Here is a 12,932-nt window from a genome sequence, read left to right as displayed (position 1 = left end):
TGCTCTCATCTGGATCACCTCCAGACCAGCAGCAGCCAATCAGATCCCCTCCGAATACATTGACCGTCTGACAGAGATTCAGGGATTCAATGACCCTCAGAAGGAGGAATATTTCAGGAAGAGAATCAGTGACAAGCATCAAGCCAGCAGAATCATCTCACACATCAGAAGAGCAAGAAGCCTCCACATCATGTGCCACATACCTGTCTTCTGCTGGATCTCATCCAATGTCCTTCAAAAGCTCCTGAAAGAAGATCCGAGTGCAGAAATACCTCAAACTCTGACTGAAATGTACATCCACTTCCTGCTGATTCAGATCAACATAATGAATCAGAAATATAATGAGAAAGATCCAGAGAAACTCCTGCAGTCCAAAAGAGAAGTGATTTTGAAACTTGCTGAAGTGGCTTTCAATCAGCTGATGAAGGGCAATGTGATGTTCTATGAGGAGGACCTGAGAGAGAGCGGCATAGACGTCACTGACGCTTCAGTGTATTCTGGAATTTGCACTGAGATCTTTAAGGAAGAATCGGTGATTCATCAGAGGAAGGTCTACAGCTTCATTCATCTGAGCATTCAGGAGTTTCTTGCTGCTTTTTATGTGTTTTACCATTATGTAATAAAACATGTTGACACATTGCAGTTTATTGATGTAGTGCATAATCTACATAGAAGCATAGTAGATAAAGCCATTGAAAGTGAGAAAGGAGAGCTGGATATGTTCCTCCGATTCCTGCTGGGCATCTCACTGGAGTCCAATCAGAGACTTTTACAGGATCTACTGATGCACACAGTGAACAGCTCAGAGAGCATCATGAGAACCACACAATACATTAAAGAGAAGATCAATGATAAACATGAACTCTCCACTGAAAGATCTATCAATCTGTTCCTCTGTCTGCTGGAAGTCAAAGATCAGACTCTGTCCAGAGAGATTCAGGAATTTGTGAAATCAGATAAACACTCAGAGAAGAAACTCTCTTCTGCTTACTGCACAACAATCGCCTACATGCTTCAGATGTCAAAGGAGCCGCTGGATGAGCTGGACCTCAAGAAATACAACACATCAGATGACGGTAGAAGAAGACTGATGCCAGCTGTGATCAATTGCACAAAAGCCCTGTGAGTGAATGGAATTACAATACATTGTTGTAACTGATACATCTTGAGTATATTTTGTTTATTTTTAGAATTTGTTTTTACAAGAATGTTTTTGAAAACTTAATTGTAGAATTAAGTTATCAATTTAATTCTCATGTCTTTCAGTCTTGCTGGCTGTAATCTCAACGAACAATCATGTGAAATTGTGTCATCAGCTCTACAATCCTCAAACTCTGTCCTGAGAGAGCTGGACTTGAGTAACAATGACCTACATGATTCAGGATTGAAGCTGCTTTTTGATGGACTGAAGAGTCCAAACTGTCAGCTGGAGATACTGAGGTATTAAGAACATATAATGGATAATGTACAGTCAGACGGTCATAATGTTGATGTGTGTCTGTAGATGATCTGAGAGTGTGTGTCTGTAGGTTGTCAGGCTGTATGGTGACAGAGGAAGGCTGTGGTTATGTGTCTTCAGCTCTGAGTTCAAACCCCTCACACCTGAAAGAGCTGGATCTGAGCTACAATAATCCGGGACAATCAGGAGTCCAGCTGCTCAACAACAAACTGAATCATCCAAACTACAAGCTCAAGTATGTGGGGTACAAGTTAGGAACCCTAATAGTTTAAGTTGGAGCTTTTAACCAAACTTTGCTTTGAAAGTAAAATCATTATTATTATCATTATCATCATATATTATTATAATCCTTATAGAATATATAGATTGGGTTATTAAGAATTTGAAGATGGTAGAGATGCCCATGTAGTGTTATTTATTGGTTACAGAGTTACTGAATGCAAATAATTTACAACTAAATATTAAATAACTTGCTTTACGATTGTATGCATATATCAATTCCCCTTTTAGCTCCTTTGGCTGTTCAGTAGGGGCTCAAAAACACTACAGCATATTTCCTGTAAAGCTGTTCACTGGGGCCTGAAGATATCAAGATATCAAAAATCTCCAGACATTGAGACATATGGCTCTGTGAAGCTATATTAGAATTATATGTATTGAGAAATAGACTATACAAATAAGCGTGGCTTGACTATTTATATTAATAGTCTGTAAGTGAATATCTGTTCAAACTACTTACAATTCGTTTTGACTGTATGTTTGTGTGTCTTTTTAGATTGGATCATGGAGGGCCCTTCAGGATAAAACCAGGGCTACGAAAATGTAGGTCTTTTCTCTGACTCACTCTTGCACATGTAATGGAAACAAATGAGGTTAATAAACCTGTTTTTATCTGTCATCTTGTGTTCAGATGCCTGTGATCTCACACTGGATCCAAACACAGCACACACTCAACTCATCTTGTATGAGGAGAACAGGAAGATCAAATATGTGAAAGAACTTCAGCCGTATCCTGATCATCCAGAGAGATTTGCTGTTAATCCTCAGGTTATGTGTCGAGAACGTCTGATTGGACGCTGTTACTGGGAGGTTGAATGGGGCTCAAGGGAGGTTGAACAGGGCTCTTGGGTTCGTATAGCAGTGGCCTATAAAGGAATCAGCAGAAAAGAAGGGACTGTTGGTAAGTTTGGATACAATGACAAATCCTGGTGTCTTTTCTGCACTAGTAATGGATTTGTTGTCTGGCACAATAATGTCAGCAAAAACATACTAACCTATGCACCAAAATCTAACAGAGTAGGAGTGTATGTGGATGTTTTGGCCGGCACTCTGTCCTTCTACAGCGTCTCTGACACACACACATTCACACACTTACACACATTCAACACAACATTTACTGAACCCCTCTATGCTGGATTTAAGGTTTTTGAGTCCAAACTGTCTCTGTGTCAGATTTAACAAACACAGCCTTAAATGCCAAGGTAGATTAGTACAGATGTAATGGAGTCATTTGATTTAACATTCAACAGTACAGCCTTAAATGCCATTTATGGCTAATAACTTTTGGTTGTAAAAGGTAGGGTGTTGTGAAAATCCAAGAATATGCTATAAAAATGGCCAGTTTTAATAAGTCAACAAGTCATTATACATTTCCAATCCCTCCACCCTGAATTTCATTAATTAATTGTCTGCAAGAATCATGCCACCACTTTGTTTGTAAATGCTTTGTACAAATCATTGTGGGCGTCTTATTTATTTACATACATAATTCATTTTCATCTATTTTATGTATTTATTTAATATTAGAATCAGCATTCCCTCTCATTTGACCTGATTAGGTGGGCAGATCACTGGATCACAGTATTTTTCTCACTTCTTTTCTTGGATTAGTAAATGAAAAATGTAGTACATTTCAAATTTTACAAATGGTTAAACACTATATCTATTAAATAATAAAAGAACAAATGTGAACTAAAGAACAAACATGTCTTTATTGAGTCAGCTCTGTCATTTATCTTTCATTTACATTAAAGGTTTAGACATGCAGTTTGTTTCCTTTTATGTTGCACCTTGCCTGTTGTCAGCATAAAAAAGAAATTCATTAAAGGGTTAGTTCACCCAAAAATGAAAATTATGTCATTAATGACTCACCCTCATGTCGTTCCAAACCCGTAAGACCTCCGTTCATCTTCGAACACAGTTTAAGATATTTTAGATTTAGTCCGAGAGCTTTCTGTCCCTCCATTGAAAATGTTTGTACGGTATACTGTCCATGTCCAGAAAGGTAATAAAAACATCATCAAAGTAGTCCATGTGACATCAGAAAATACATTTTGGTCCAAAAATAACAAAAACTACGACTTTATTCAGCATTGTCTTCTCTTCCGAAATCCTTTCCATTGAATTGATTCCATTGAATCCTTTCATCTGTCGGCATTGGTAATGCACTTTTACGTTGTTGTTTTTGGCGATTAGGACATCCGCGACATGCACACTTACACACCATTTAAAAAAATATAGCAATACCAAAATACAAACAATGTAGAATAGCTTGAATACAGCGTGCGTCTCCCTCAGACTGTAAACGAAGCTCGGGCGCACCGGATAACACGTCAGCAGCGTCTTACGTCAGCAGCGTCACTGCGGAGTCGTGAACCCGGATTGACAACAGACCCGGAAGAGAATACAATGCTGAATAAAGTCATAGTTTTTGTTATTTTTGGACCAAAATGTATTTTCGATGCTTCAAAAACGTCTAACTAACCCACTGATGTCACATGGACTACTTTGATGATGTTTTTATTACCTTTCTGGACATGGACAGTATACCGTACAAACATTTTCAATGGAGGGACAGAAAGCTCTCGGACTAAATCTAAAATATCTTAAACTGTGTTCCGAAGATGAATGGAGGTCTTACGGGTTTGGAACGACATGGGGGTGAGTCATTAATGACATAATTTTCATTTTTGGGTGAACTAACCCTTTAATGTTCTTTTAAATGAACTGACTGCATGCTGTCTGTTTACAGTAAAAATGTTCTTCTTGAAATGTTTAATGTTTAATGTTTAAATGTGTGGGCATCGTTTTAGGGTTACGAACACACTGACTCTGAACAGCACTGTCTGATGACAGTCTTTACACTTCTAGAGATACTTTGATATGTGAAGAAACTCCAGCAGCTTTCATCTCTTGACTGTCAGATAGCAGACAATCTATTATATATAACACACAAATACAGCAAAGAACAGAAGATGTTTGGGAATCAGAGAGACGTTCAGCAGCTCTTCACGCTTCAAGATGTCAGAGAGTGTTTTGTAAGCATCACAGAGTGAAACCAGAACTGTGATTTGAGCAATGCAGATTCACTGAGATCCTCCTGCTTTCTCAGAAATGTGTGTGAGACAAAAGTGAACTAGCTGGTTCCACTAAATGTACTGTTACTGCAATGTTTTATTGTAAATTTTGTGTCCTGTATCCATCCACACAGTGCAATCTGACAAAACCCTGTTCAATGTATATGTAGTCAGTTTGCTCATTCATTAATGAACTGTAAGTGGCTTTAAAATCATTTTATTTGATCACTTTTATTTTGTTCCAGTGCATCTCTGTGTACACAATATTTTATGAATAAACAAAGGAAGATAGTATATGAATTTTAACATTAGACATACAGTAAAGTTCACAAAAGTGTTTTAGCACACAAAAGCATTTGTATGAACTCTATCAGACTGGATTTTTCATGCTGAATTGCAATTTGAATATTTAGTTTCTCTCTGACTGCTGATAGTCATGTAGCTCCTCCTTCTGGACAGAGAACGATCAGTTACATTTGTGTGAGTAAGATATTATGAGCTGATCTATTTCTGATGAAAATGAAAATGTAAAGTTAGACTTCAGAAACTGTTTGAACTTTTACAATGTTTCTTTTAAAGTCCCCTAGTCAATAATTGTATCTCTTAAAACTCATTTTTGATTACCAAAATTACATATTTAAACATTTTTATATATTTAAAAAATGTGTTCATGCCTTAACATAGCTTGAATGTAACTCCCTTGCTTCATCCATGAATATGCAAATTGTCCCCGCCTCCACTCACTCACACCAGCTCAGAGATCCACTCGGCCAAACGCACTGTACACAACGTACACAATGGCAAGTGGAATTAATGTTTTAGTTCAGCCATGTTTGAACCACAAAATTATTCGGAAGAAGTGGAAGAGTGAAATTAAAACAGAACATACTTTGGTTACACTACACACGGCTGTGCAGGAGTGTGGGCGGGACCTTGATGCCAGACTTGGGCTCCAAATGACATCATCGACACATCATCGATATTTTGGCTTCATTTTTCTAGGAAGTGGAGACATGTTTTAGAGCCTATGAATAAAACAGTGATATTATAGTACAATAGTACAATATAGTGCAGCTGATGCATACTATACAGGTGAGCAGATGAACCCAGAACATGAAGGCAACACACCAAAATGGTTAAGTGTTTTCTTTATAATAGTTTTATATGTAAAAATTCTTAACGGGTAACTGCATGTTGTGTTCATATTCTGGGTTCATCTGCTTGTCTGTATATAGTCTGCATCATCAATAAACTGTATACTGAATTTGATCTTTTAGCATCACTGTTTTTTGTTTTCAGGTTTTTTTCCTCTATATTCTCACCATATATCATACTAAATAAGCAATAAAAGTCAGATGTATCAAATATGATATAAAACACACATGCAAACTTGTTTATTTTATCAATAAGCAACTTTTTTTATTTTATTTTTTCTGTCTGTGCATGTCAGGCTTTCAGTTCTTAAACAACACTGCGGTGCACCACAAGATGGCATCCTTCCATCAGTTTTGTACTTGCTGTGCACCAAGGTTATAATCGTTAACGAAAACGAACGAAAAAACGAAAACTAGGTGGGAAAAAACATTGTCGTTAACTGAAATAAAATAAAAACGAGGCATTACAAAAAAACGATAACTAACTAAAACTGCAATGTGTGTTTGGCAAAACTAACTAAAATAAAATAAAATTATAGATTAAATGTCCTTAGTTTTCGTCTTTATCAATGTCTTTCATAGAGCAAATAACGTTCAGCTGCATTTCCTTTCCCTGCGTCTCTCACATACACGCGCGCGCGCGCACACACACACAGCCCCTCCCCTCCGTGCACGCCGCGTCTCCATGAGAACGAGTGTTCGACTTTGAAAGCAAGTTCGCTAAAGGTTGGTATCTCGTGAACACCTTTACACAAACACACATTAAAAAGTGGTATAAAAATATTTTTAATTCTGAATATAACTTTGTCAGCGTGTTAATGTCGACGCGAGAAGCGATTGCTACTATAGCAAGTTAACTAGTCGCAAGTTTGAGGTAAAATGCACTTGGGTTGTCGATGTCAAAACACTAACGTTATATAAGCTGTGATTCAAATATTAAATAATGTAATTTGTTTACTCTTACACTGAATGTTTGCTGCTTCAATCCAAATGTGTTTGCATAGTTCACCCAAAATGAAAAATTACTGTGAGAAAAAAAATCAAGTTTACAGAGTTTTAGTGTCACTGAAGGTAAACCTGCGTTGCTCATGGTGGTTAACCTTACCTCTCTTAACGTGCTCTTGCTGAATGGCAACAAGGATTGCACAATGGACTATTGTACCTTTTGTATGTTTTCATTTTTTTTTAACTGTATTTTATTTTTTATAACGAAGCTGCGATGTCACATTTCCGCTGCTTTGTTGTGTGTGCGTGAGGCGCGGGCGCGATCAAACAAGCTGTCTTTGCTAGGGACTTGCCTCATCGTCATGGCAACGGTTCGTAGTCAGGTCAGATTAGGTCAGAGTTGGTTGCCGTTTGTTGGATGCTCAGACTACCAAACTAACGCCGATTAAACATGTTCAGTCCGGTGAAAACCGACTCAGACCAACGCAAACATTGGTATCACACCGATCCAACAAACTCCAACAGACGAGTTTGTTGGCGTTTGTCGGTGCGGTGTGAATTGGCCTTTACACTGAATGTTTGCTGCTTCAATCCAGACGAGTAGGCTTTTGTAAATTTAGTATAGGGTGTGAAAATTGTACAGCTGTGGTATTTGTATAGGGTGTGAATTCTGTATAGAAGATTTTTAGATTTTAGATTTTTGGTAGATTTTTTGGCAATTTTCTGAAGGTGTCACACACACACTAAAAAAATTGAAAAGCTGTATTTAAAGGTTTTTTTTTTTTTTTTTGTTATTTGTCATGTTCTTTTCTCAGATTGAGCTCCCTGACAATCTGACAGAAATGTCTTGTTGTGGCTCAAAAATGGGTTGAATACATGCGGTTCATGTATGTCTTCTTTAGTCTGTTGGCTCTTTAGGTTTTTTACTGGTACACGTCACTTACACATTTTGCACTTACTGCGGAGTGTTGAGACTGTTTACATATTTGTGCCCATATGTACATTTTATGTACTGGTTTTATTTTTGAATGAATATTTTCTAAAATTGTATGATGTTTTTGTTGAGTTATTATTACACAATACTTTTTCTGACCTTTTTGAATCTTTTCCCTGACAAATAACCCAAATTACAAAAAAAGACTAAAACTAACACTAAAACTAATAAAAACTAAACTAAAACTAAGCATTTTCAAAAAATAAAAACTAAACTAAACTAGCAAACCCACTTTAAAAAACTAATTAAAACTAAACTGAATTTGAAAACAAAAAGTCAAAACGAAATAAAAAATAAAAACTAATGAAAAATGCAAAACTATAATAACCTTGCTGTGCACTAATAACTCTTTTTTGTATACTGTTAATATTGTGCTGTTTAGGTTTTTATATTTATTTTTACTGTTTTGGATTAGTGTTGCCAAAACATTCATTTATATTAAACCTAAAATGTGATTCATGAGCTTAGTGAAACATCTATATTTCATTAGAGTGCAAATAAATTATACGTTAATAATTAATATGACTCAATCAAGCTGATTGCATTAGGTTGTATTACACTGTAAAACATTTCAGACCTCTGCAACTCAAAAAAAAAAAAATCTAGTGATTTTTCAATTGGCCTAAATAATTTCTGTGAATTGAATTTTATCAATTGTGGCAACAGTCTGTTAACATGGGCTCAAACACACTGTAAAATATCCACTGAACATAACTTTTTGAGTTATCTTTTTTACACTGACTGATTTTTATTTAACGTAGAATAGTATTTATGTTTAACGTGACAAATTTAATGTTGTTTGAACTAAAGTTAGTTATGAAAGTAAGGTGAACTTGTCAGAATACGGACTCCAAAGCACTCAAAACTTTATTTGAAAATAATAGAAACAGACAGTCAACACAAAAGCTGTCTGTAATCCAGAAAGGAACAATTCCAGAGGAATTTTGAAAAAATACTGTTGAGGCGGGCGGCGCTCAGGCGGCATGTGCAGCAGGGCACAAACACAGGTGAGAGATTGAAGAATCAGGACTGAATGCGGGGGAAAACAGTCTGGGAAATCAGGAGGTGTAGTAGAAAAACAGAGATTAAAAAATGAAAACATAGAGGATTAAATAGGAGACTAAATGATTTAATTAACACAGAACAGCTGGAAAGAGTGAAACAATAAGGAGGTAGTTAGTGGGATAACAAGTGGACAGAGACAATGATGACAATGAAACAAATGGTGAACTGTCAGTTCGAACCAATGTGCTCCAAACAAACACAACCACATGACAGACAGGGAAAAAACAGACAGATAAGCCCAGGGACATTCATAACTTACCTTTTTAAGTTTTAAATGTTCTTTTTTTTGTTCACTCAACTATAAAGTTTAGTTGGATGAACTTTATGAAAGTAATATGAACTTATTTTTGTAAGTTTTCAGTACCAACGTTTATGTTCATTTAACTTAATTTTTTAACTTATAATTGACTTATATTTGACTCAGTTAAGTTTTATTTACTTAAAATATTCAGTATTTTCAACTTGACAAATAGTTATTTGAACTTACAGTTCAATAGTTTTCAATACCAAAGTTCATGTTCATGCAAGCTAATTTGACTTATTTTATTAAATCAACCAAATAAATAATTTTATTTAAATTGTTCTTATGTCAATTGTAAATAATTATTTTATTTCAAATGTTTTAATCATTGTTTCATTTGAGGACTTAATGGTTAATCTCAACCAAACAAAATGGTTGAGATCAAACTATTAGTGGTAGTTTTTAGTCTGTTTTACACATTTGATTGGAAGGATTTATGTAATTAATGGCAAAATAATCATGTGCAATTCCAATATTATTTGTCTGCAGATGACAGATTATATTATAGTTTAAATTTTGACACTATGTAATAATGTTTAATTCAAAGTCAGAGTACTAGAGGACTCAAACGCAGGATGAATGTTACAGGTTTATTGAGATGACAAGATGCTAGACAAGATATTGAGGAGAGAAGGTGAACACAGTCCAAACAGTAGGAAGGGAATGAGGCACGATGACAGGCAGGAGGTTGGAGAGCAGAGATGGTATGGCAGTGCAAGACAGGAGAGAAACAGCATAGCCCAGGCAGGAACACACTGTTTGAGGAGATAGTCACTCGTGGACTCACAGGCATTGCACAGGTCTGGCTGCTTAGTAGGACGGAAGAGCGGCTGGGGAAGCTCAGCCTGCTAGACAGGACAGGGGGAGACCAGAGACACAGTACCAAGATTTGATAAGACAGGTGGTTAGATGGTTAGGAACAAGGCATGACTACAATGACAAACGGATACAACAAACTCCTACAAAAATGCTATAAGCTTTAGTGAACAAAAGACTAGTACACAGGCATGAGGTTTAACGAACTGGCAAAGACAAGAGGGAAAGAGGACACAATATAAAGGAGGCAAAGAACATGAGGAACAGGTGACAACACTCAGACTAAAGAGAACTCAACAAGAAAGGGAGCAGGGAACATAGGGAACAGATGAACATTCATTACAAAGGAGGACTGGACAACGACTAAACAAGGGGTGTGGTAACTGGAAATGAGGAGGGAACAAAGGAGCACATGGCAAACACAAACTCAGACACAGCACAAACAAAGACACATTAAATATATATATATATATATATATATATATATATATGTGTGTGTATGTATAAAGTCAAGTCAGCTTTATTTTTATTGTGCTTTATTCAATACAGATAATTTCAAAGCTGCTTTACAGCAGAATTCAACTCTGTTTGCATCATTGAATCATTATTTTCCTGTTGATCACTGTAAAGCTGCTTTAAAACAATCTGTATTGTATAAAGCATTATAAAAATAAAGGTTACTCTAAATTAATGTGCCAAATAATTGGAATGCATGATTATTTTGCCATTAATCACATGATTATTCATGTAAAGTGTTACACTTTACTCTTCTAGAGATACTCTGATATGTGAAGAAACTCCAGCAGTTTTCATCTCTTGAATGACAGCACGCTTCAGATGTCAGAGAGTGTTTTGTCAGCATCACAGAGTGAAACCAGAACTGTGATTTGAGCAATGCAGATTCACTGAGATCCTCCTGTTTTCTCAGAATTGTGTACGAGACAAAAGTGAACTAGCTGGTTCCTCTAAATGGACCATTACTGCAGTGTTTTAATGTAAATATGCAGTGTTTTGTGTCCTGTATCCATCCACACAGTGCAGTCTGACAAAACCCAGTTCAATTTTTTTCATTGTCAGTTTGCTCATTAATTAATGAACTGTAAATGGCTTTAAATTCATTTTGTTTGATTACTTATTTTGTTCCAATCTTTACAGAGAATATGACTCTGTTGCATGAAAAAGTATGAGAACCACTTGCAGAATCTGTGAAAATGTGAATAATTATAACAAAATAAGAGAGATACAAAAATGAATGTTATTTTTTTCTTTTCCCAAGTAAGATATTTTACATAAACGATGTTTACATAGTCCACAAGACAAAAAAATAGCTGAATTTATGAATATGACCCAAGTTTGTGAACCATTGATTCTCAATACTGTGTGTGGTCACCTGATGATCCACGACTGTTTTTTTGTTTTGTGATGGTTGTTCATGAGTCTCTTGTTTGTTCTGAGCAGTTAAACTGAGCTCTGTTCTTCAGAAAAAAACTCCAGGTCCTGCAGATTCTTCGGTTTTTCAGCATCTTTTGCATATTTGAACCCTTTCAAGCTGTGACTGAATGATTTTGAGATTCATCTTTTCACACTGAGGACAACTGAGGGACTCAAACTCAACTATTAAAAAAGGTTCAAACATTCACTGATGCTCCAGAAGGAAACACGATGCATTAGAGTCGGGGGGTGAAAACTTTTTGAATTTGAAGATCAAGATAAATTGTACTTAATTTGTCTGCAGGGAAACATGCAAATCTTCTTTTGCTTCAGAAGAACAGTACTAAATGAAAAAAACAAAAGATATTTCAACAAAATAAAAATTTGGACATCTTCATCCTGTTCAAAAGAAAAAAAAATTATCGGGGATAAGTAAGTAAGTGCACACGCTGCAATATTTGTGGATTGGGGTTGGTATATACAGCATATAGAGGTGGTCAGAGGGAATGGGTCTTGTATCACCCATAAGGGCTTTATTTTGCAGTGATAACTGCAAAATAAATATTATTATAACTATTATAAAGATATTTTTTATTTAAATGGTACTTGCAGTAACACATTAAATAATGTACATTTAATTTCTAAACAAATGCTACTTATTCAGAATAGCTTGTGTTTTACTGTGACACACTGCAAATGTGAGCAGGGTTAAAAACAAACAAACAAGATAAATGTAAATGAGAAGAACTGCTTCATGAAACTCCTCCTTGAATTCTGAGTAAAGCAGGTGTAACGGATCAGATAAAACTGAAAGCAGAAACTTACTGCAGCTTTAAATCGGCAAGGAAAGAAGCTGAACAAATCAATATTAACCAGCAGGATATTTCTCCTGGTAAGAACATATTTAAAGTTACACAAGATGCTGGTTAGACAGTTTAAAGCAATTATGAATATGTTTCTGAACTGAAATGTACCTGCTTGATTCACATATATGTGACCTGTCCTGATATCATATACAGACTGTATTCAGTGAATACACTTTTGCTAGCCTACTTTGTTTTTGAAAAATATAAATAATATATTTTTCAATAAATTATTATTATTATTATTTACATTCAGAACATGTTTTCTATATTACATTGAGATTGTATTTGTTTTTATCAGAAATATCTTTAAAACTAATCTAGAACAACTTTGACCAACTTTGTATGGATGAAGGATGTGAATTTTCCTCATTCATAAAGTATTTGTATTGGCAGGACTAATAGCTTTCTGGATAGAAAGAAGAGTGACACTGCTTCTAAAATGAGTCTCGATGAGAAAACAGAAGGATGTTCTCAGTCCCGGAGATCTCCAGATCCCAGCTGTGTGTCCGTGAGGAGTGACAGATCAATGCATTATCCTTGTTGAC

General features: G+C 35.8%; 1 protein-coding gene across 1 annotated transcript in view; it reads left to right on the top strand.

Annotated features, from left to right (window-relative positions):
* Positions 1-2,960, top strand: part of LOC125263177 (NACHT, LRR and PYD domains-containing protein 12-like) — a 13,074-nt gene extending 10,114 nt beyond the window's left edge. The window contains exons 2-6 of the mRNA XM_048182097.1: positions 1-1,122; positions 1,267-1,440; positions 1,530-1,694; positions 2,235-2,281; positions 2,370-2,960. The exon at positions 1-1,122 is cut by the window's left edge and continues 753 nt beyond it. Of these exons, the coding sequence (XP_048038054.1) occupies positions 1-1,122; positions 1,267-1,440; positions 1,530-1,694; positions 2,235-2,281; positions 2,370-2,917 (2,056 nt within the window). The 3' untranslated portion in view covers positions 2,918-2,960. The remainder of the gene's footprint in view (positions 1,123-1,266; positions 1,441-1,529; positions 1,695-2,234; positions 2,282-2,369) is intronic.
* Positions 2,961-12,932: the final 9,972 nt, after the last annotated feature.

Source organism: Megalobrama amblycephala, linkage group LG2, assembly GCF_018812025.1.
Source record: "Megalobrama amblycephala isolate DHTTF-2021 linkage group LG2, ASM1881202v1, whole genome shotgun sequence".
In the NCBI taxonomy this organism is placed as follows: Eukaryota; Metazoa; Chordata; class Actinopteri; order Cypriniformes; family Xenocyprididae; genus Megalobrama; species Megalobrama amblycephala.
The sequence above is the reverse complement of the archived record's forward strand: the minus strand, read 5'-3'. Positions and strand labels throughout refer to the sequence as shown.